The sequence below is a fragment of the Fringilla coelebs genome (genome assembly GCF_963513975.1).
Source record: "Fringilla coelebs genome assembly, chromosome: 20".
NCBI lineage: Eukaryota > Metazoa > Chordata > Aves > Passeriformes > Fringillidae > Fringilla > Fringilla coelebs.
In genome coordinates, this window is record NC_140046.1 from 750999 (window position 1) to 773659 (window position 22661).

General features: G+C 49.7%; 1 protein-coding gene across 1 annotated transcript in view; it reads right to left on the reverse strand.

The window, feature by feature from the left end:
* Positions 1-1057: 1057 nt before the first annotated feature.
* The window catches only part of KSR1 (kinase suppressor of ras 1), a 48526-nt gene continuing 26922 nt past the window's right edge, over positions 1058-22661 (reverse strand). Inside the window, exons 3-20 of the mRNA XM_084219340.1 lie at positions 16074-16221; positions 14744-15173; positions 14516-14520; positions 12708-12768; positions 12374-12457; positions 11744-11805; positions 11529-11635; positions 11078-11246; positions 9880-9921; positions 9283-9337; positions 8569-8614; positions 8079-8458; positions 7897-7993; positions 7513-7646; positions 6982-7113; positions 6583-6718; positions 6134-6267; positions 1058-3765 (exon numbers count right to left, since the gene is read on the reverse strand). Of these exons, the coding sequence (XP_084075466.1) occupies positions 3687-3765; positions 6134-6267; positions 6583-6718; positions 6982-7113; positions 7513-7646; positions 7897-7993; positions 8079-8458; positions 8569-8614; positions 9283-9337; positions 9880-9921; positions 11078-11246; positions 11529-11635; positions 11744-11805; positions 12374-12457; positions 12708-12768; positions 14516-14520; positions 14744-15173; positions 16074-16221 (2301 nt within the window). The 3' untranslated portion in view covers positions 1058-3686. The remainder of the gene's footprint in view (positions 3766-6133; positions 6268-6582; positions 6719-6981; positions 7114-7512; positions 7647-7896; positions 7994-8078; positions 8459-8568; positions 8615-9282; positions 9338-9879; positions 9922-11077; positions 11247-11528; positions 11636-11743; positions 11806-12373; positions 12458-12707; positions 12769-14515; positions 14521-14743; positions 15174-16073; positions 16222-22661) is intronic.

Here is a 22661-nt window from a genome sequence, read left to right on the forward strand (position 1 = left end):
GTTGTCCATGTGCAGAGGGGTTTTGCCTGCCCCAGTAGCCCTGCTGGGAGCCAGGGCTGGAGCTGCTGCCTTGGCTTGGAGGAGCAGATTGACCTCTGAGGCTGAGGCCAGACCTGGTGTGTCCAGCTTTCCCAGATCCTGCTCCAGTCAGTTTCAGTTCATTTGTAGCCTGAGCTGTGCTTTGTGAGTTGTTATTTGGTGTCTCCTTTGCGTGAACCCCATTTCTGTGGCTGCTCTGGGATGTTTTGCTGTCGGGCTTTCTGCTGGGCTGGCAAAATGTTCCTGTCGGGTGTGGGGGTTTTGAATGCCATTGAGGCATTCTGCAGTGCAGCTGGCAGGGGCTGGAAATGCTCCCTTTGTGCTGGGTTTGTCTGTTGGGTGTGTGCTGCCTCCTCCTGTTCCTGTTTGCTGCGGCTCTCCCAGGGCAGAGGGACCCCGATGTTGGTGCCTCCTGGGGTAGTTCTGGGGTACAACTCTGAGCAGGGAAACATCAAACTGCTCCAGTAACAGCCAGGGCAGAGCCTGTGTGCCTGGGGACTGGAGTTGGTGTCGTTTGGTTTGTTAAATGAAATACCTCTGCCCTTCAAGTATAATTGAGAATTAAATTTGTTATTTCTTTATAAAAGACAACAAAGCTCTACTTACCTTACGCTTTTTATTGTTGCACGTGAGATGTAGATAAAATGGGTGAGATGTAAAACTGTGCTTTTACCATGCCCTGGCCCATTCCTGGCAGGACGGCACAAAGCTGCCGTTATTCTGGGCACAAAGCTGCTGGCAGCAGCAGAACCTTCCTGGAATTAATTAACACCCAGTAATTGCCCTCCAGTGTGGAGAGCCAGGTCTGTCTGGCAGAGCTCTGCCCCAGTCTGCAGGTGGTGGCCTGAGGACCTTGTGCAAAGGACAGAGAGGGTGCTGGGGGTCCCAGAATGGCTCAAGTGCTGCTTTTGGGAGGGAAGCAGCACCTTAAACAGCTCAGTGCGTGGAGAAAACTCCGTGGTGGTTGTATTACCCATTTAAAAATGTGACTCATCATATCTGGGAGGGGAAACTTTGGTAACTGCAAGGGACTTGGGCAGGGGGAGATCACCTGGTGTCCCTCAGGGAATGGGCAGGGAGCAGAGCGGGTGGAGGAGCTGCTGTGCCGGGGGGTCTCCGTGGGAGTCTGCTCCTGTTCTGGGTCAGCTACAAGTCAGTGGGAGGAGAGGTCAAACTAGGACTCAGTAACACTTGCTTTATCCAGACCAGAGATTTATTCACTGAAAAGATTCCTACATATCCAGAATTCCAGTAGCATAGAGTGCACTCTTTTTTTTTTCTTTTTTTTTCCTGGTTGCATAAACTAATACAGAAACTGTTGTTAGTTCTAACAATTTGTAATTAATTTAATAGCAATTCTGGAAGACACTCAGTTCATAGAAAATATAAAAAAAAATTTGTACTGTACAAAGTTTACATCACATTTGCAAAGAAAACGTGTCCATGTTCACCATGTAACGACCATTTACATTCACTACTGACATGTGGCTCCTGTAGCAGCATTGCACAGCATTGTCACATTGACAGCTCCACGGGGCAGGACGTGTGACACAAACACAGCCCAGGGACAGCTTGGTGTGCGGGGCTGGGGCAGCTCCGTGGCCCCAAGCTCTGTGCCCAGAGCCCTGCTGGGCTCAGCTGGGTGCCCCTGGCTGACCAAAATAAAACCACCCACAGACACTGTCGGCCTCTCCCCCGGCTGTGCTGCGGCAGAGGATGGGCTTTGTGCTCAAGGGCAATTTATGGGTGTCCCACACAGCACCCAGGACAGCTTGGATGCCAGTCCCCCTGTTAAGGGCAGGCTGTGAACGAGCCCCCGTGCCAGGACTGGGCACATCCCACAGCATCCAACGCCCTGACTGGGGCAGGGCAGCACACAGAGGGCTCCACAGACAGGGCCTGACCTGCACAGGAGGGACCGAGGGTCAGTCTGGGGCTGCAAGGAGCCAGGGCCCGTGCACAGCCAGGCCACTGATCCCACACAGAACGTTCTGGGTGTCCCAGCTCTCAGGGCCTGCTTTATGCACCCAAAAACTGAGTGAGGAGCACCCTGAGGCTGCTGCTGTCCTAGACACCGACTGAGGGAGTCTGCATTCAGCAGCAGCTCCTGCCCTTCCCTCCCTAAGGCAGGGTTCCAGCCAAGGGGCAGCACCTTTCTTCCCTGCTTTGGGTTTGTGTTGTGCTGCTCTTAATTAAGCAGCACCTGGCAGAAAACAACTTCTGCTTCAGGCTGCTGACACACCATCAGTGAGAACAGCAGAGCCCGAGGGGGACAGGGATCAGGACAGCACTGCAGTGCCCGGCCATGCCAAACCCATTTCTCTTTTTGAGCTGAGACACATTTAAAAAGTCTTTGTCAACACTTGGAAGAGGCTACAATGGACTTGCACACAGGACTGAGGCTCTCTGCTCAACAGAACTCGGGTTTTGTGCCACTTAGTTCCTCACACAAGACAGCCAAACTGAGGGCTGGTGCTTTGCCTGCTCAGAGATCTGGGAGCTCCCCCTGAGCCTCAGGGATGATGGTGGGGAAAGGGGAGCCTCTGGTAAGGGGGCCTGCAATTGATTTCCAAGGGGGATGGTGCATTTGTCACCTCAGTGTGGTCACTGGCTGTCACCTCCATACTGTGCACTGGAGGAGGGGGTAGGTTTTGGTTTTAAAACTAATCTCTGAAACAAGCTGGAGGTGTTGGGGTCAGGCAGAACCTCCAGGCCCAGCTATTGCCTTCTTGGTTTCAAGATTTGTTGTTATTAAAGGTTTTTTTCCTCAAAGCAACTGCTTTGGTCCTATGTTTCTCAAACAAAGAACTTGCACGCTCAGTCGTGGCCAAGTGTAGGCAGTGGCAACACTCTGTGTGTGTGTGTGTGTGTGTGCAGGGGCTCTGAAGCTCTGTGCATCAAGGCCTTAGTTCATGCATTAGTTAGGGACAGCTTTTCCCTTGTCCTGTTTCTCTTGCCTTTTCCTGAACTCAAACTTGTGTCTGAACTTCAAAAGAAGAATTTGGTCCCTGTGCAGAGCTGTGACAAGTCATGAGTTTATTTTTTAAGGCCAGCAATTCTTAATTCCTCCAGGATTGTATGAGAAGGAGCAGGTTTTGGTGTGAGTTCTGTGGAGAAGAGCACTTGAGTCACTAACTGAGAGCCAGCCCCCACGGCCAGACACTCTACCTGCAGCAGCTCTGTTCTGGTGTAGCTGAATTCAGGGTGACCCAGAGCTGGAGCAGCCTGCTGGAACAATGGGTGGTTTGGGCAATGCCAGTGCAGCAGGCTGGGCTCTGCCTTCAGGAGAGAGCTGACCTCTGGAAGGCAACACCTGCAGGAGCCACGTCGCTGTTCCATTGCCGGGACCCCGCTCTGAGGGCAGAGTGGCTCCTACTGACCACGGACACAAGAGGAACCAGGAACAGCTCAGCTCTTTCTCAGTGCTAGTTGAGAATGGCTGTAGTTCAACTTGATTCACTGTTTATTATGTTTAAAAAAATATAGTTCACACAAAAGTATCATGTAAACATCGTTAAATAGCTGCTGGTGCTCCGTCAGGACACGGGGCTGAGCTGATGGTCCTTCAGCCTCGGCGTGGAGCAGCCAGGGAGGGTTTCTGGTGCTGTGTGGGAGCAGGCAGCCAGCATGGTCACAATGACACCGAGCTACAGCTTTGGGTTACTCGGCTCCAGGATTCCCAAGCCAAATCTTTCAAAACGCAGGACAACTTTGCTACTGTTAATGCTGCAGAGATTGGGGAGGGAGAGGAGAAGGGAGGGGGAAACAGTTACTGATGATTAATCTTACAAAGCTACTGCCCTATCACAGGAGCTGAAATGAGTTTGGTTCTGCTCTCGCATCACTTCAGCTCACCCAAGAGATGCTCAAGTAATTCAGCAGCAAACACATGAAGTTATTCATGCAAACATTATCAGTGGGAAGAAACTGCACAATCTGATTGCCCAAGGGGGAGGAGCAGGAAGTTTTCCCAGGTCTCTACCGTGGGTAGAAGCCTGGCACTGGTTTTCAGTGGGCACTTGCTTCTCTTGAAGTAGAAGGGAAGGAAAAACTGACAGAATTTTCTTTGTAAGAGAAAGGGGAGTTTTGACAAGGTACATCAACAGGCTAAGAAACCCCAACAGAACAAACCCAAACCCATTTGCTCCTCCCCAGGCTCTACAAACACATAAAGGGGTCTCTCACACTGCTGGCAGAGCCAGAAGCGCTTTCTGCTCAGAGCTTTCCTGAGGAGGCTCAGGGAATGATGTGGGAGTTTGTCCTCAAGCAGCAGAAACCCCCTTGGTGTGTGCTCTCCTCTGTCCCTGTCCTCTCCCCTCCAAGCAGTGAAGAAAGACCTTTTCTCGAAGGCATGTGTTTGCTGTGGTAGCTGTGACTCTGCCAAGGCCCTACATCGAGTCCTTCTGCTGCCCAGCGATGTAAACAGAAGCAAACTGTAACATTCCAAGGCCTGGATCTGCAAGGGAAGGAGCTGAAGGCTGCTCTTGCTTTGCTCCTCTTTGACACAGCTTTGTAGCTGATCCCAGCTGACCCACGTGGACCGGCCCCAGACACTGCCCCAGCCTGGTTCTCAGTGGGCAAAGGACCCTCAGCTGCTCCAAGCAGAGCAAGGACCATCTTTCTTTCCACTCAAGAACTGAGCCTGGCTGCAGTGCTGGCCCTGTGCCTGAGGGAGAACCAGCCTGGCCTCAGCTCCTGCTGGTGTGCAGTGCAAGTGCTGTGACAATGTCCCTGTCACCCGCAGGCACAGAGCTGCAGCCCTCAGGACACGGCCCCAGAGGGGCTCGGGGGCCTCGCAGGACACGCAGAGGTGCAGCAGTTTGGGGACAGCCCTGAGCTGCAGGCAGGACAGCCACCCTGCCCTGTGTGCACCCGGTCAGGCAGAGGGGTCCCTGCCCTGCCCAGAGGAGTCTCAGCTGCCGGGGGCACAGGAGCCCGGTGTTAGCCAGGAGGGTCTCGCAGACAGGAGTGGTTATTGAAGCTACAGCCCACACCAAGCGAAAGGCAGAGAGGAGAACTCGGATAAAGTGTTGATTATGTCCATGGGTTAATTTCGTGGTTTGGTTTTGCTTTTTTAATGGAAGGTGATTGTCCAAGTTGCCGGTTAGGATACGACACATGGAAGCATGCAAGGTGGAGCCCGTTATTGCACCAGTAGCTACAACCTACAAAGAAATATGGGAGGGAAGGGAAAAAGACACCATGAGAGTTAGTTTTCAGTTATTTAAAGCAAGCCCTTGAGAACTACACGTTGTACAGCTTTGACCAGGCTGCAGCAGGGGTTAGTGCAGTGTGTGAAAGGATCTGGGTGAGGTGGGGGGAGCTCCACTGCCCAGTGCATGTTCTTTGTGTGAGGGTGAGGCCAGAGTCTGGGGGAATCTTTCTGCAGTTTAAAGTTGTTGGACATCGCTGCTGTGTCAGGGATCCAGTACAAATGGGGGGGAAATTGCACAGGAGAAGTGGCAGAATTTTCAACCAAAACTCCAAGCCCCCATACCCAGCAGAGACCAAACTGCCACGACAGTTTCTGTGTCAAGAGTTTGGGTGGTTCTGATCAGGTGTGGCAGAAAGAGGGTGAAGGATTATAGGAAGGGAAGGGGTTGGTTAAACATCAGAATAATGAGAAAGTAAATACAGGCAGCTGAGGAGATAAAAAGAAACACTGAGCCAAGGACATGGTGAATGGGCACTGGGGACAGATGTGTCTGTGGCCTCAAACCCATGCAGTCTGAACCACTTCAGAGGCAAACAGTGGCCTGTTCCTGGGTCCTTCCCTTCCTCAGGCCATTACCATCACTGGGGAAGTTCTGACCACTCTGGGGTCAGTGTGGGCCCTTTCCAATGCTGACATGGATAATCTCTGACACAAACGGGATCAGTCAGCTGCTGGAGGGAGGTGAATATGGTGAAGTAGGAAATGAACTGTCTGAGGCTCATGGCTTAGTCACATCATTTCCCAGGAACCAGAGAAGCAGAGGAGCAGCGCTCCCACCCTGTCAGGTATGACAGCCCCAGGAAAGTAAACAAAGCTCAGAAATGACACCAGTTAGCAAACAGCATGGCATCAGTGTTGTGAGCAGCAGCAGGTACTCACTCAGCAGACTTCCAGAAGTGCCCTGGGTGGGAGAGCCGGCGGTTCAGTTTTGGCAGTTTTTCAAGCATTTCCATGAGGACAGTGAAGCTGGGCCTCCCACTGAGGTCGAAGGCCCAGCAGGCCGAGAGGATTTCCTGCAGAGGACAGTGGTGGCTCATTATCTCAGTTCATGGGTCAACTGTGCACACCAGAAAACTATCTGAGCACTGGGATGTGTGTGACACTGCTCACAGAGGGCCTGGACGCTGTCAGAGCCCAAGAGTGTCCCGTGCTGGGGATGTTCACTTCTGCACCACAGTTATGCGCACAGGCTAAACCTATCCCATTCTCATCTGTTCTCTTTCCTGCCTTTTCTCTTTCAAGTTCTGAGTATAGTAACTCTCTACAAGCAGTCGCCTCTCTCCCTGACAAACAGCTGTTTGAGGGACTCCTGCAGCTGAGGTACTTACATTGACCTCTTTGCCCAGGCTGACAGTGGCAAGGACTTGTCTCACTCCCTCGCCGCTGCCGATCTGCCAGATGAGAGCCTCTGCAGGCTGGGTCCTGAAGGGCCACTCCCGTGCCTGCAGCTCGTACCACACGGTCCTGCAATGCCAACAGAGGTGTCAGGCCTCTGCCTGCTCCTGACAGACAAAGTACCCAATGCTGGCACTGTTCCAGCTGCTTCAGCTGAGCTCTGGGAGGTGCCTAAGGCTGTGCAGCAAACCCTTTCCAGCCAAAACTTTTGGAATAGGTGAGGAAAATGTGTCCTGAGTCTGAGAGAAGGGGAGCACTGATTCGAAGGCTTAGGCCAGTAGCCAGTCTCACTGAGCAAGCTCTCGTGGTACTCCTGGGTGTTCCTTCCTTACCCAAAGGCATAGATATCTGCAGCTTTGGAGAAAGGCAGCTTGTCTTCATCTTTCCCTGGGGCCATCTCACGGACAATCTCAGGGGCCAGGTAGCACAACCAGTCATGAGGCAGCTTCAGTTCATTCTCCCTCCTGAGTCCAAAAGAAAGAAGCAGGACTAAAATATTGGTGTGGAGACCATATCTGTGCTGCACCTGATGCTTTGGCTTTATTTACTCCAATGTTTTTGCTGATGTTTTGTTTCTAATTGTCTTGCCATGTTAACAAATAGGCACGTGTCAGCCTGACAAGCTCCTTCCTGCGCTTAAGGTCCTGTTTGTTCTGTGCTCTGAGTCTTAATCCAAACTCTCTAGCTGTGCTGCTGCAACTGTAGGAAGAACTCTGCTCAAAAGGAAAACAAAGCAAACATGCACAATGCACACTGAGCGTGTACTAAACCAATGGATGCTTCCTGTGCACTGCAGGAAATGTTTCCCTATTTGACCATTTGTCATTCCAGAGCTGGAACCAAGCACCGAAACCTCCACTTACCTTCCTTCCTGAACCACACCCGAAATTCCAAATAATCCAAAGTCGGTGATCACAACTTTCCCATTGTCATAGAAGACATTTTTGGATTTCAGATCCTTATGTACAATCCCCTTTGCGTGGAGATACCCCATGCCCTGGGAAACACAGCAGAGATGGAAATGTTTTTGGGCTTTTATTATTTCCAAAGCATACTCTACTTTCTAACACATTTCCGCTTCCTAACTCCAGGCTCAAGGACTAGTTGTAACTGGGGGCAGGGCCCCTGTGGGATTTGTGCAGGAAGGTGCGGGGAGAGGCTGAGGGAGCAGCTCCCAGTCCTGTGTGCAGCTCTGAGCTCTGGCTGAGGCCCTACCCAATGGCTCCCTTGGCATAACAAGCTCTTACCTTAATGATCTCCTGTGCTATCTGTCTGGTTTTGTTGATGTCTAGGGAGATCTTGGGGTCCCTCACAAAGGAGTGCAGCGTCCTTCCTTTGCAGAAGCTACAGGAAATGTTTATTTATGAGAACATTAGCTACCTCTACAATACATATCTAGCAGAACCAATAGAAAGATCTCTCTCCTTACCTGGTAATGATTGCCAAGTGAGGGGGGTTCATGCAGGCTCCCATGAACAGCACCACGTTCTCATGCCGGGTCTGCCTGTAGTTCATCACCTCCTTCTTGAAGAGCTTGAGATGATCCTGGTTGTTGCCGTCGATCTCCAGCAGCCTGATGGCCACCTCCCCGTGCCACTTGCCCTTGTAGACCTTGCCCCAGCGGCCCTGGCCGATGGGGTCCCCCAGCTGGATCTGCTCGAAGGGGATGTCCCACTCCTGCAGGTACACGCTGGTCTGGCTGGGTTTGCGGTAGATCATCCCCTGCAGGTGCGGCCGCCGGTTGGGCAAATCTTCCACCTCGTCCTCGTCGTCCTCGGGCTCCGACTTGCCCGCCTCTGCTTCCTCCACCTGCCCACAGCAAGGGGAGGGAAAGGTGTGCTCGCGGTGCCTCAGGGGGGGTGGAGCAGCCCAGCAGCGCAGGCTGCTCCAGAGACCTCCGGGGCAAACCATAAACCCACCTGTGCTTCCCGTGCGCCTCTGCCCGTGCCCGGCTGCTGGGCAGCGCTGCAACAGAAGCAGAGAGACAACGTTGGACATCACTGGGAACGGGGGCCCTGCCATTAGGGAGCAGAAGAAGCCAATACAGAACAGATCCTGACAGTTACAGAAGGAGAGAAAAATACAATTCCTGCTCCATGTAAAAGAGAAAGACTCTAAGCTCACTTTGGCAAATGAGGGACAAAGACTGGAAGTGATTCTTGATAATTAAGTGGCAGGAATTGATTTGGCAGTGGCATGGCTCTGTTATTACACTGTGTTCCAGGAATAGATGCTCCCATTCCTACCCCTGAAACACCTGCAGTGGAGCAGCTGGCAATGCAGGCTGGAAGCTTTTCCATGCCCTGAAATTGGGATCCTGAAAGAGCTGTTTGCTTGCAGCTCACTGTGCCGTGCCCTTCAAGGTAAAGAACTCCAACTTCTCTTTCATCTGACCCTTCACACAACCAGGACTAGATATTAAAGGCTTGGACTCCTTAGTGTGCCATTTAGAGTTAAGTGTCATATTCAGCTTTATAAAAGTGGGAATACCAGCATCACCCTCACTGACTACAGTTACCCTGGGAATTCTCAGGTGTTAAATCTGGTTTTGGCCATAACACAGCACTTCTGGGCTGACTTGAGGATTACCAGGTGAATACTGTACAAATGAAAAGATTTAAAACTCTACTTACTTAGTGTCTGCAGCAGTTTCTGGAAGCTGTGCTGTTTGTGCAGGACTGGGAATTTCTGGGAAATTAGAAACAGTTATGATACATCTTCTACACTTCAATCTCATATAGACTGCAAGTTTTAACATTGCAATAGCAACTATTTGCTTCTTATCTGGGAATTATAAACTCAACCACAGACAAAGTGATTGTATTCTTTTACTGATTTAAAACTATGCTCATCTCTCCTATGCCTGCACGTTGGCTGAGCCCAGTCCTCTTCCATTTCCCCCACCTCTCTGTAATGTCCTTTTGGCCAGGCACAGAGCCATAAAAGTGAATCTTTAGAAAGGAGGAACATGGATGTGAATAGAACTCCACAGCAGGAAACAAATGTTCTACAGCTAAATATTCAAAGTTCCATCTCAATACATAAATCACGTCACTACCTCAGATGAGGGGAGAGAGGCCTGAGTACACACTGAGATAAGAGAAAGTCTAGATTGTTTTAGAAAGTTTTTAAAGCAGAATGATTGTTCTTGGGCAGCATGCAGAGGTTTACAAACAAGTCATGTTTTGGCAGTAGAACTTGGGTTAGTAGAATTAAAACAATCAACTCACCTGGGAAGATAAACTGTTGTCTATGCTGAAGGTAGTAGGCAGCTTTTTAATTAATTGGGGTTTTGTAAAAAAGGAACAGCGAAAAAAATCCCAGGAGGAAAAAAAACAAAACAACACAAACAAGTTAGAGGATCATCAGTGAGTGCCTCATGTGCATTCAATGAATTAGTCCCAGGTCACTGCTGGGAACAGATTAGTGGATTATCAGCCTGCTGGGGGGAATTGCAGCACATGCATTTTGGAAGGGCCCTGACAGATGACAGGTATCACACACAAGCTCTGCCACCTCTCTCAAACAGCCTGGTGGGCAAAGGAAGAGCCCAGGAATGTGCAAGGCAGGCCCACATCAGGTGTGATGAGATGTGCTCTTGTGTCTCAGCTTTGCAGAGGTGCCCCCACAGAAGCTGAAGCTCATGAACCATCTGCATTTTTTATTTTTTCAGTGAATCAGAGCAGTTTGTCCCAATGCAAAGCAGCAGTGGAATCCTAACATTGACCTGCCTCTGGTCCTTTATAGCAGGCTCAAACAGCAACTTGAATTCACAGGTCAGAAGCTGATGCAAAATTCAGCAATGTTGAAGGCCAGCTGTAGTAGCTGCTGAGCACCATGTGACTTCAGGCCAAAGGAATTACATTTATTCTCACTGTTTAGATCTTTGCCCTTGTCAGAGATACTTGCCCCTCTCAGCTCTGGTTAAAGCTGCACACTGGGGCTCTCAATCCATAGGGCATGAAGGGTAAACTTCTCTCTACCAGTCATGTTTGACAGTGGTTTAAAAGTTGGTGTTGATTGTGGGTTATATTTTGGAAGGGTCTGGTAAAGTAATTCATTCCAGCTCTCACTTTTACAGCCTGCTCCAGCAAGCACCTCCCTCCTAACTGAAAGCCCCTGGTGAGCACACATTGCAGGCAGCATGCATTGTACAGCACAAAGGGGGAAGGAGGAGAAAAAATAGCTTTTTTCTTCAGTCCTTTTCCAAAAAGGAAAAGGAGAAATGTTCCTCAATAATCTGTTTCCTGCGAAGATATCTTGCTGATACCCTTCAAAAATTTTGTAAGAAAGACATTTTCATTTTATCAGATAATAAGATACATTTTTACACCTCGTTTAAGGCACAACCATGTATTCAGAAACCTACAAGTCCCTATGAATTCCTGGTCAGCCTCTTGCAGAGTCTGCTGCCAGGGAGGAGTTTACCTGGGAAGTTGAACCGCCCGTCCCTCTGGCCCATGGGGGACGGGTTGGGGGGCGGCGTTGCACTGGGAGGGTTGGAAGACTGGAAAGGTGCTGGAGAAGATGGAGTGGATGAGGTTGTAGAAGAAGGATTACTGCTGGAGTCCAGGTGGTTTATTGCTGGTGGATGCTCCTGCCAAGCAAGGAAAGACACTTGTGAGAGAACAATAAAGAGAAAGGAGGAGTTCCCCTGTGTCTGCTGGACAACAGACAGAGGGAACTTGTTCCTAGGCTTGATTGTGGCATTGCTCTGCTGAATAAGCACCTGGAGCTCTGCACAACCCCTGTTTTACAGGGAGAAAATATCTCATATCCAAGCCTTGCAAAGTGAAGGCTCTCACTCCAACCAGTGAGATCCAGCCTCTCCCTACTGCAGCTCCCCAAGGACTCTGGACATGCTTCAGCCACCTCGTACCTTTTTAGTTAGTGCTTTGGGGAGAGTTCCAAACTGGGGTTCTGTGGGTCTGTCTACTGGGTTATTGATATCAGATGGGACAGACTCTGTTCTTCTTATTTTTGTTACTGAAAAACAGGTTGGAGAAGGGAGAAAAACAGCTTTAATGAGACTTTTTATTCTTTCCATACCATCAATTACATTGAAGTGTAAAGAATTTGTAGAAAGTTACTTACTGGGAAGGAAGGATATTCTACAAGCAGGTGCCTCTTTAGTACATTTGTTGTGACATTTTAATCTGAAAGATAACCATTACATATTAAATAGCAACTTGTTCTTTCCCAAAAAGAGGAAGCCTACCCTTAATTTGTAATTCTTATGCTAATCTCAGAAGGAGTTCTGGAATGCTCAGCCCCAGAGCAGCAAGCATTTGTATGGAGAATTCTATTATTCAGGCTAATGAAATCACAAACATATCTTAGCATCTGATTTATTTTTAATAGAGTTACTTTCACTGACTCTCAGCCAGCAACCATGAAGTAAAATCTCAGTCCTCTGGACTAACAAGCCTGAGAGAGAAGCGAAAATTAATATCCTGGCTGTTATTTAGGGATCCAGCTCCTAGTACAAGATTTGCCCAGGATGAGGTAGGAAGCCTGTGGCAGGGAAACAAATTTGGTTCATTCGTGTGTCAGGCTGCCACCTTCAAGTGTGAGTTGTGCCAGAGCACGCCTTTGCCAGGTCAGAAGGACTGAAAAAATGATGCCACTGCCAAAAGTGCATCACATCAAGAGACAGGAGTTACTGCAGGCTGTGGTGAGTCCAGTTCCAGGCTGTTCTGAAGGAGACCATCCCCGTGTGCTCACCTGCAGTACTTACACTTCACCCCGAACATCATGCTCTTCTGGCACACTTGGCAAATCTGAGATAACCAGGACTTTGTAGAGAACCTACCAGAGACAAGAGAGGGAAAACTGACATTAGCTGGGGTCCAAGGGAAAATGAACATTTGTAGGTAGCTGAACTTGGCAGCTGAGATACCCGACCCGACACCAAACCCATCTCAGAGTCCTGTGCCACCATGGCCCTGCCTGGGCTGCTGGGCTCTGTCCCTGGCTGCTCACCTGTGAGCTACAGCCAGCCCCAGCCCCTGGCTGCTCACCTGTGAGCTACAGCCAGCCCCAGCCCCTGGCTGCTCACCTGTGAGTCACAGCCAGGCCAAAGTCTCTTCGTACCGTCTGGGGGGATCCCTGGGAGAGCTCTGATGGAGAACAAGAGGAGGGTTTAGGGAAGCATTACTGACATGTGCTCACCAGCCTGCCCAGAAACTGAGTAGTCACTGCCCCAGGTCAGCACCTCCAGCCATGAGGTGTCACAGCTCAGACACTGATTTGCCCCCTGTGAAGTTGCCCTTGTATTGGTTTCCATATGATTGGATAAATCATGGTGTTTTACGTTTAGGGATTACAGAAGTCCATCTGATCAGGTCTAAGCCATTCTTAAAGTGGAAAGTCAGACTTTACTCCTAATTGGTTTACTCCCAATTGGTTTACCACAAATGCCATCACCCAGTTTTCCTGCAGTGTCAGTAGATTTCGGAATATTCTGTTTCACTGAAAATTATCTCAATTTTCTAGACAGGGCCAGCATGACCCAGAAGAATGAAAACATACATGTGAGCTCACCTAACTTTCTGCTAAGTGCAGAAAGTAAGATCTAGACTTCCAAATGCCAAACCAGCCAGTGGTTAGAGCACATAACTTCCTGAAAACTCTCCAATACCAAGAATTCTGGCATATTTCCTGAACAAAATCTACAGAAATATTGCACATCTGAGGCAAACCCCAATGTGCAAGTGCCAGCACAGCAGCAGGGCTGGCTCAGAGCCAGTCTCCTCACTTGACCATAGGTGGCACCACAGTCTTTTTTATCATTAGTCCAGGGAGCTCCTAAAGGCATCTGTGATCCTCAGCCTCTTGGAAAAGGCTGGAATGGCTAACTGCTTTTCCTAGAAATGCTGCTGGCCTAGTGTGGCCATCCAAACAATCCCAGTACAGCAGTAAAAAAGGCTGTGAACATCGGGTCAGATGGTTAAATCCTCACTGAATGAATATCAACCACTCTGGGATTGTTCAAGACTCACCAGGGCCCACAGCAGACACTTCACCCCAGCAAACAGGTCTATATGAAGAGGAGCACCAAAATCCTTCATTTCTGTTTGAGTTTATTCTAATGCCTTTTGCATTTATTGCACCAATTATCTCACTCTCCCCAGGGAAATGCTCAGATTTCTGCTAGCACTTTCATTTTACAATCTTTCTATTTCTGAAAGTAATTCCTGAGATTTTTGTTTTAAAGGGCATTAGCTATATGTGCAGTGCTTGGACTTTCATACTTGCTTTTTATACTCAGATACTTTTGGACACTTTCGAAGCTGCTCCAATCTCTCTCCATTAGTGTCCAAGGTTGCAGGTTGTGTCTGGGACACACCTCAGGATGGTCAGAACTCCCAGTGGCCCTGGAGAAACCCAGCCCTGCTCCTGCCAGCCACCACCCACATGAACAGAGTCCTCAGCACACAGGGAACACCACACATTCCAGCACATGCTGCAGCTTCCTCAGAAAGCTGCACCAAGTGTCTTAACTTCACCGCAGAGACACTGGCAATGCATATCCAAAGCCACTGAATGGTTAGATGTGAAATTCCTGTACCAAGAGGCATCTGTGCCAGCTGTCTGTCATAGATAAGTACCCCTGGGCTTTAACCCTTGAAACATCAGTATTCCTTTGCCTTGCTTGTGTCATCTTAGAAAATACCAGGTGGAACCAAGTGGAACCCTGTGGTTCTGTGGCAGGCCAAGCTCCCACTCAGTTAACAGAAGCTCTGGGACAGGAGGGCCCGTGGAGAACCTCCATTGGCTGCCCAGGGATGGCCAGCAGGGAGCTGACAAGCACAGGTTCTTCTCTCTCAGCAAGGCACTGCAGACACCCCTGTGAGAATCTCTTACCGAACCTAGAAAGAAGAAAAGATGTATTTTTTTAGGCACTGATACTCCTGTGACAGGTACACGCTTTGCTAGAGCAGGAACTGCTGCCTGCAGCATGTGCTGTCAGGTTTACGGACACCTCCGGCTTCGCACAGGCTCCTGAGCTTGCTGCGGTGCCAGTATTTTCCTGCCTACCTAGGGCAGCCTTTGCCGGAGAGAGCCCCGGCTCCAGGCCGGGAGGAAACTTACTTTATTGGAGGAACTTCGTCTATCCTGTTGCCCAGCTGAGACTCGTGGGACTTGCTCCTGGTGAGGGTGGGGAAGTTGGGCAGCAGCTGGAACACCTTGCGGCAGGGGGGCGGCGGCGTCCGCGGCGGCTTCAGGCGGTGCCGGCGCTTGGGCTGCGGCGTGGCCGGGGGGGTGACGGTGATGCTGTGCGGGGTCCTGGGCCTGCCCCCGGCCGCGGGCAGCACCAGCGGCTCCAGCAGGGTCTCTGCCGAGGGCCAGGGCCCGTGGCTCGGCGCCGGCGGCTCGCAGGGCGGGGCGGTGGGCACGGAGCGCGGCTGCTGCTGGCTGCCCTTGGCCGGGGCGCACGGGGACCAGGCGGGGTCGGGCTGCGAGCAGGAGCTGTCCCGGCGCTCGGGGAGGGCCGGCGGCACATCGTCCCTCAGCTCCCCTCCTGTCCAACGGAGCAGCGTTAGTGACGGCCGGCAGGGAGGGCACTGCGTGCTCCGAGCCCGCCGCTGCTCGGGGCTCCGGGGCAGGGCTGCGGGCGCCCGTTTCACCTGGCAATGATCTCCCCTGAGCCTCAGCAGGGCCCCAGGCTGCGAAAACTCAGCCCAGGGCCTGATCTGAGCTTTTGGGAGACATATAGCTGGGTTTTTTAAAATGCCATTTCTTTCTAAGAGGTGAATGCCACAACTCCTGAGCAATGGCTGGTTTATACAGTGTGGATGGGAAATATTTGACAGCCTGGGACAAGAAAGATTAGAAAAAAGGAAACGTAAGACTGAGCTGCTTGCTGATTTTTTCCATTAACTAATCTTTACCATTTGCAATTGGATGAACTGTCATAATACCAACAGGAAACATCACCTTTCAGTGACAGATTGATAACTGCTACACAGAAAGATGTGGTGCATGTGAGTCCCAATCTGCTGGGAGAGGCTCTTGTACAAACAGATTTTTACAGTGCCAGTGGGAGTGCTACGGGAAGGTTTCTCTCTGAGCTGGCAATATTTGGGAAAGGCATCACCTACAAGGAATCTGGCTGTATTTTAGTAAGTCAAGGATGTGTACTGACCTATGGAGAATGAACTGGAGCATTGGACACAACTCTGAACAGAAAGGGTTAATAAGGATATACTCTACTGAGTAGGGGAGGATTCTACATACATTTATTTCCATTTATTTATCTGATTTGATGTCCAAACCAAACCCAGCTGACAGCTCTAGATAGGTTTGATCAGTGCACATCCCAGAGCTGCTCACAGAACATCCCCAAACAGTGTCTGCAAGGCAGCAGATGGGGCTGGGCTGCTGGGACACCAGTGCCACAGGAGAACAAGGCAGTGTGTACCTGACTCCGTCACCTTCCGCAGGCAGCTCAGGGCCCCGTTGAGCCTGGAGCACTCCTCATCTCTGGCTCCACATCTCTTCATCGTTTCTTTCACCTTTGACTCATTCATTTCTAGTAAGGCATCCAGGGTCAGCTCCTCTGGTATTCTCTGCAGGAAAGCAAGAGGGACCCTTTTTCTTGCTCTCTGTGTATAAACAGGAGTGTCACCTGTTGGGTACTTTCAGCAGTGGCACTGTCTCACCGCCTGGGCTGACTCATGGCTCACTCCTTTTGGCAGTGCCCCTCTCTGGCACGGCCAGCAGTGCCCACAGCTGCTCTCTCCCCTGCCTGGGGTGTGAGTGTACTCTGTTACCTCCAGGACTGGTCATCCTCTGCTATTCCACTTAGGATTACAGGGGTTGCCTCCCCTTGTGGAAAATTTTTGCAAAGCTACTAATGAAACTTAACTTTCTCATTAAAAATAGGGTTAGAAATAAAACAGGTCTAAAACCTGAAAAAGAGTCCGATAAGGATGTTTGGCTTTTCAGTACTGAAGTGAACAGCAGAAACAGTGAGGAAAATTATTTCTTTATTTGAACAAAAAAGAAATGTTTTGACAAAGATAGCAGCCTCCTCCTCAAGCAGTTTTTCCTTCATCAGAGAACCAGCTTTACCCATATCCTGCCTGGAGAGATATCTGTGCAGAACTCCTTCTACATCTTAATACACCAAAGCCCCACAGTGATAAGGCTCAGATCAGGCAGACAGAAAAGATACAAGAGCCTGGAAAACACAAAATGATCTGGTATTTCCTGACACAGAACTGAGCTGTGTCTCTCTCTCCTCCCCCATTCAAATGTTTCCAGTGTAAGTCTGCAGCAATTGTGGTTAATAAACAAAACCAGGATACTTAGCCCAGTTACCCAGGAATTTCCCTGTAAAGTCCTGCCTAAACAAACCTCACTGTTGCCTATTCTCACAATGAGATCACAAATTTCACAATATTTGGCCTTTATCCTAAAGTTTCGACTCCTGGAATCAAACTATATAAAAGGCTTTGAACTTTATTTGAAGGGAAAACTCAAAAATGTGTGTCACTGCTTGGTGAAATGAAAAGCTTGGAATCCTCCAGTCCTTAAACCCCACTTCCGACTCAAAAGCAAATGTGAACGTGTTGAATGTCCTTTAACAATTGCATCTTTCTTAAGCCAGTCTCTTGCTTTGAGAGCTGACGCAGGACTTTCAGTCGTCACAGTGCCCAACAGCCCCAACCTTTGGAGCTCTGTAGGTGGCAACACAAAGAGTTTCCAATTTTAGTAACTGGCATGGAGCAAACAAAAAGAATAAATTAAGAAAGGGCAGAAGTCTAAGAAACACATCCTGTATCTTCTGTCACATGCCCTGAACTGGATGAAACACAAAACACAGCTGACTCAAGGGGAGACCAGGAATTTAAATGAGCAGTAAGCACAAAGCAGGACCAGAGCAGAGAGTTTAATGAAGTTTGGCTAGACTTACTTTCTTTTTCCCTGTAACTAATCTTTGCAGAATAACAAAAGCACAGCCATCACAACTGATGCTGAGTATTATTAATTTTTCTGCACATCTGCACCACAATGAAGCAGGACATGAGACTGCCCCATCCCTTTGGAGGACACAGTCTCTGCCCAGAGCTGACTGGTCCGTGATGGTCCCCACAAGGCCCAGCTCTGCACCCCCAGCTCAGCTCTCACACAGACCCTGCCTGAGGGGACTGCACCCACACACAAAGCCCAAGCTCCTCTTCTGCTCAGTAGTTTAATTTTAGAAAGAAAGAATAGCAAGTTGTAGGAAAGTAGAAAGTACAGAAAAGGAGATTATATTTAAACAATCCCAATGACCTTGAGCTGGGAGAGCTCAGACTTTCTGAACCTGCTGCCAGCCCCCATGACACGCGACAAAAGAAATAAGCCTTCAGAGAGGGGGAGGGAGGGGAAGTAAGAGGCTTTCTTTAAACAGCCACTCATGTGCTGCACATATGTGGTGGCTTAATATAAAACTGGTCAACCTGATCCCTGTAAGATTGGCCTGCTCTGCCTCGGCTGTGTGTCACCCCCCAGGCAGTGTGACAGTGAGGAGGGTCACTAGTTCAGGGTGGCTCTCAAACAAGTTCCGCTGCTGCCCTGGCTCAGCTGCTGTGGCAGGAGAAGGGCCCCTGCTCAGGGCACGTGGGGGGCTCTGGCCCCTCAGTGCAGCTCTGGCCCCTTGCACAGGGGTTACTCCCACTCTTCACCACTGAGGGTGAGACATGTGGGTACAGCTGACCTGTCTTCACCTGCTTCTTCAGTGGGTGCTGAGGCTTTTTTAAAAAACAGCTTTAAAAATGCAGATTAAAGGCTTGCATTAGGACCAAGCTCAACACCACCTCCCTGGGCACACCTTTTCTTGACAGGGAGAGCTGCAAGATATTCAGACAGTACTCTACTAACAAGGTCAGATTTAAAAACAGAGAAAAAGCAGGAGAAGACAGAATCTGCTTTCAATCTTCGGCACCTCATAACTGCCAGCAAAATCTTAAGCCTAACCATGAACTGCTCAGCAGAAGGGATGCTAAAAAGTCCAAAGCAGGAAATTATTCCTCCCTACAACAGGTAAGAGGACTTTTCCCTGAAGCCCTCCTACTTATCAGTCACAGACTACACTTCATGGTGCACATGTCTAAAGAGAGAAAAGTGAGTACCAATGCATCCAAGGAGCCATCCAAGGGTCAGTCTCAATTAGTCCGGGTGAAGAGTTCACAACAGTCTTTAATCTTGTCTGGTGTCCAACTTAAATCCCTGAAACATGGCAAAAATGCTGGTATCTAACACAGTGGAAGGGTTATTTTTGGTAAAGATTCCACCCTGCAGATAAGCCTACGTAGCTAATGCTGCTGCAGGCACTCTGCAAAATCAGCCTGACCTGCTCCTCGACCCAGTAGCCACAGCTCTTCCTGTAAAGCTGGACAGTTGTCAAGGCCCCAGATGCCTCCTCTTAAATCAATACATTCCCTCTCCAATCATCCTCCCGTGAAGCAGCAGATGCTAGAAGAGAAAGCCCATTACATAAGGTGCTTAAATTCCCACTGATAGCTCTAAGCAAAGCATGTAAAGATGCTCTTAAGAACATCTTGTGCCTGCTAGTTGTTATTTTGCAGTGTTTTTCTGGTGCCGAGCAATGAAGGTACTGAAAAATTGCTGTATTATTAAATTCCTGGAGATTTTATGGGCATTCTGGAAAGCCTCTCACTTGAAATTTCCAGCTTGCATTAAGCTGTGAGCATAAACAGGCCATGGTTCCACCTAACATCACCCTCCTCACTGTTCCACTTCGCAGCAGAGGCTGGAGGGGAGCTGACAGGCTCAGGGCATTCTGTCCAGCTGGCTCTTTGGGGACAGGAGAGCTGTTGTCACTACTCTTCTGTGGCAGATAGGTGTAGCAGTTGCAGATCCCTTGGGCTGACCTCAAGCCATGAAGGGTTCGCAGTGCTCAAAGCTGCAAGGGGCACCTGGAGCCCTTGGCAGGGAAGGGGAGTCCTGGCAGTGGTAGAGACTATCTTCCAGGAGCTGTTTGCACTGGGGAGGGACCTTCAGCTGGAACACTGAAGGAATTTTATAGCTCAAGGAAGCCTGCAGGACAGAATTAATTTGCATAGACACAATTAGCACATCCAGGATCTCTGCTATCTGGCCGGCCAGCCAGAGCTCCTGCTGCCAGACCCATGGAAATCCCCAACAGACAGCCATGGTCCTCATGGCCTGTTCATGCAGATATGCTGACAGAAAAAGATGAGAGGATACAGCTGGGGAAACCTGATAGGCATAGGCAGATTGGCCTCTTCTATCCCCATCCAAAGGATGCACTCACAAAACCCCCTCACAGCTCCTCCAGTGACAGATCTGCTATGAGCTGGGCCACCCTGTGAAAACAGAACCCTCTGCCACGGGCTCACAGCAGCAGCCCCAGGCCTGTGGCTCAGCCTTAGCAGGGGCATTTTCACAGGGGCAGCACAAGGCTCTGGGCAGGCAATTCTGGCTCTGGGCAGGCAATTCCTGCTCAAGGCATGAGCCCTTCCTGCTCTGCTCCTGCTGTGCCCAGCCCTGCCCCTGCCTTGCTCAGCTCTGCAGCTCTTTGGCATCAATGCTGGCTGGGGATGGGCTTCACAGGAAGGCAGGAGGTATCCCAGAAAAGGGCACAAGGATACAACTGGGACTCAAATCTGTTCCCAAAAGGAACAGCCTCAAAGCAGCTCCAATCACAGCCCTGTTCCACCTGCTCACGGTCTCCCTGGTGACACAGCCCTGCTGATGGCCAGACCCCGGGGCAGGATGTGCCCCTCCCTGTGCAGGACAGTTATCCACTCTAAAAACAGCCTTCCAAGCTTGACTGACTGGCACCCCTGCTCCACAGCCAGCAGGGCTGGCCCAGACATGCTTCAGAAGATGATAAGAAGATGACTCTGTGCTTAAGTTAGTTTTTAAGACAGTGACAAGTTACATGTGGGAACAAATACGATAGTTAGGTTTCTGGGAAGCACAGTAATAAAGGCAGAGAAAATCGCTTTCTGGGCTGAAGAAAATAAGCCAACAGAATTTTTTTTAGTCTCTTCTATTTGGCAGACATACTCCAAGCTCAGAAGCCAGTAAATAGCTCTGCAAGAGACTTCTTCCATCAGCTCAAGGGTGGAGAGAGCACTCTGTTCTCATCCTCCTTCCCTCCCATTGCCCTCCCAATTCCTGACTCCAACTCCCAAGGCAAGCAGGACAATCCAGATCAATATATTTTTCTAGGACCATTTTCAGAGCAACTTTTACCCACTCAAGATGACTACATAGCATGAACACACCTTCTGTCTGTAAGGCTCCTTGCCCTGTTTTTTCTAGAGCTCAGTTCAAGTACCTCTTTGCTCACTTTCATCCCACCATATTTAACCATTTATACATAATTGTTGGCATCAAATTACACATATAATCAGTCTCTAGAATTAATCAATCTCTAGAGCTGATCAGATTCTAGAACTCCTAATCAAAAACAAGGACTCCAGCATTCCCTAGAAAAATACTTAAACAGCAAGTTACAGCACCACATTAGCCCAGCTCCAAAGCAGAGCCTGCTACCACTTTCTATGATAAAAATCTGTCTGGCAACTGATTAGAGGAACAGTAACAAAGCCACAGAAATAGCACTGGTAGGGTGGGGGTTCCAAGTTCCCTTACCCCTCTGGAAGGAGCTGTGTATTGCCAAGGAGGATCCCGGGCTGGGGCTGGCAGTGCCCACCTACCTGCAGGCCCGCGAGGTCGGCACAGCCCAGCCCTCGCACCCGGCGCAGCGTCACCGGCTCGCTGCTGTCCGCGCTCTCGGCAGCTCCAGCCGTTGCCCAACGCCATAAACACTGCATTGTTATTGCTGTAATCTCTTCCAGAACTAAAGGATTTTACAGGCAGTCATTATTCTCATTTTAAATATAGGTTTTCAAAGAAATAAAGGAGCCCAGCAATTATAATCACCAGAGCTTTCGAGCTTCACAATGTCTAAAGCAAGTCACTGAGCAAAAATAGTCTTCACTCAGGAGTAGAGGAGTCAGCAGATATTCTAAATTGGAGCTGCTGCTCTATTTCTGACAGGAGAGCCTGGGAGCTTCTGTGCTTCCCTGCATGGCAGCTTTATTTGGGAGAGGACAGGGGGGAGCGAGGGGAGGGGAGGGGAGACAGAGAAACAGAGCATTGTTCCTCTCACCGCTGAGCTAAAGAACTGCTGCAATTAGGCTGCTTTTCAACAGTGTTATGTCACAGATTAGCACAGTCTTGAAAATACTCCCTCCAGCAGCACTAGAAATGCAAAGGGAATCAGAACCATTTAAAAAAGCAAAAACCCCATCAACCCAGGCCTTTCTCCTGGTTTGTCCCTGGCAGGCAGCAGGCACACAGAGCCCTCCACTGCACCTCCTCCTGTGCCAGACCTGCTGTTCTATTCAGCTCTCAGAGGTGCCCAGGGCAGGGCTCTGAGACAGCTCTTCTGAGACTCCACAGGTACTTGGCAATCTCTCCAACTAGTTTCAAAGCCTAAAAGGCACAAGAAGAGAGGGCTGTGTGCCACGTGACCACACTGTGACACTTGTGCAGTTTTCCTCCTCTCTGCACCATTTTTTGGAAGCGTTAAGAAGGAAAGCTAGCATGCCCATTTCCATTTTACAGCGAGCTAACAGTATCTGAGATGGGAAGCTGTTCCCAGTAGCACAGAGGCAGAACCACTCAAGGGTCCCCATTTTCACAGCATGACCTGCTCAACCCTGTCTGCAAAGGCTCCTCCCCATCCTGTAACAGGCAGTGTACATGAAGCAGGACACCACTCTAGATTTTGTAATAACTAACCTATTAAAGCTCCTTCTGTCAGTGATTTCCATTTTGAAAGCTTTCAGGTGAAATGCAGTTCATGCTGTACGAAATCTAAACAACAGCAGGAATGATACCATGATACCTGAGACATTTCTGAAAGGTAACTCATCCCAGACAGCTCAGCACTGTGCTGATGTCAGTGTCCAACACCAACAGTGGCTGCACGGCTGTTTTTTGAGCAGTGAAATAACAGGAT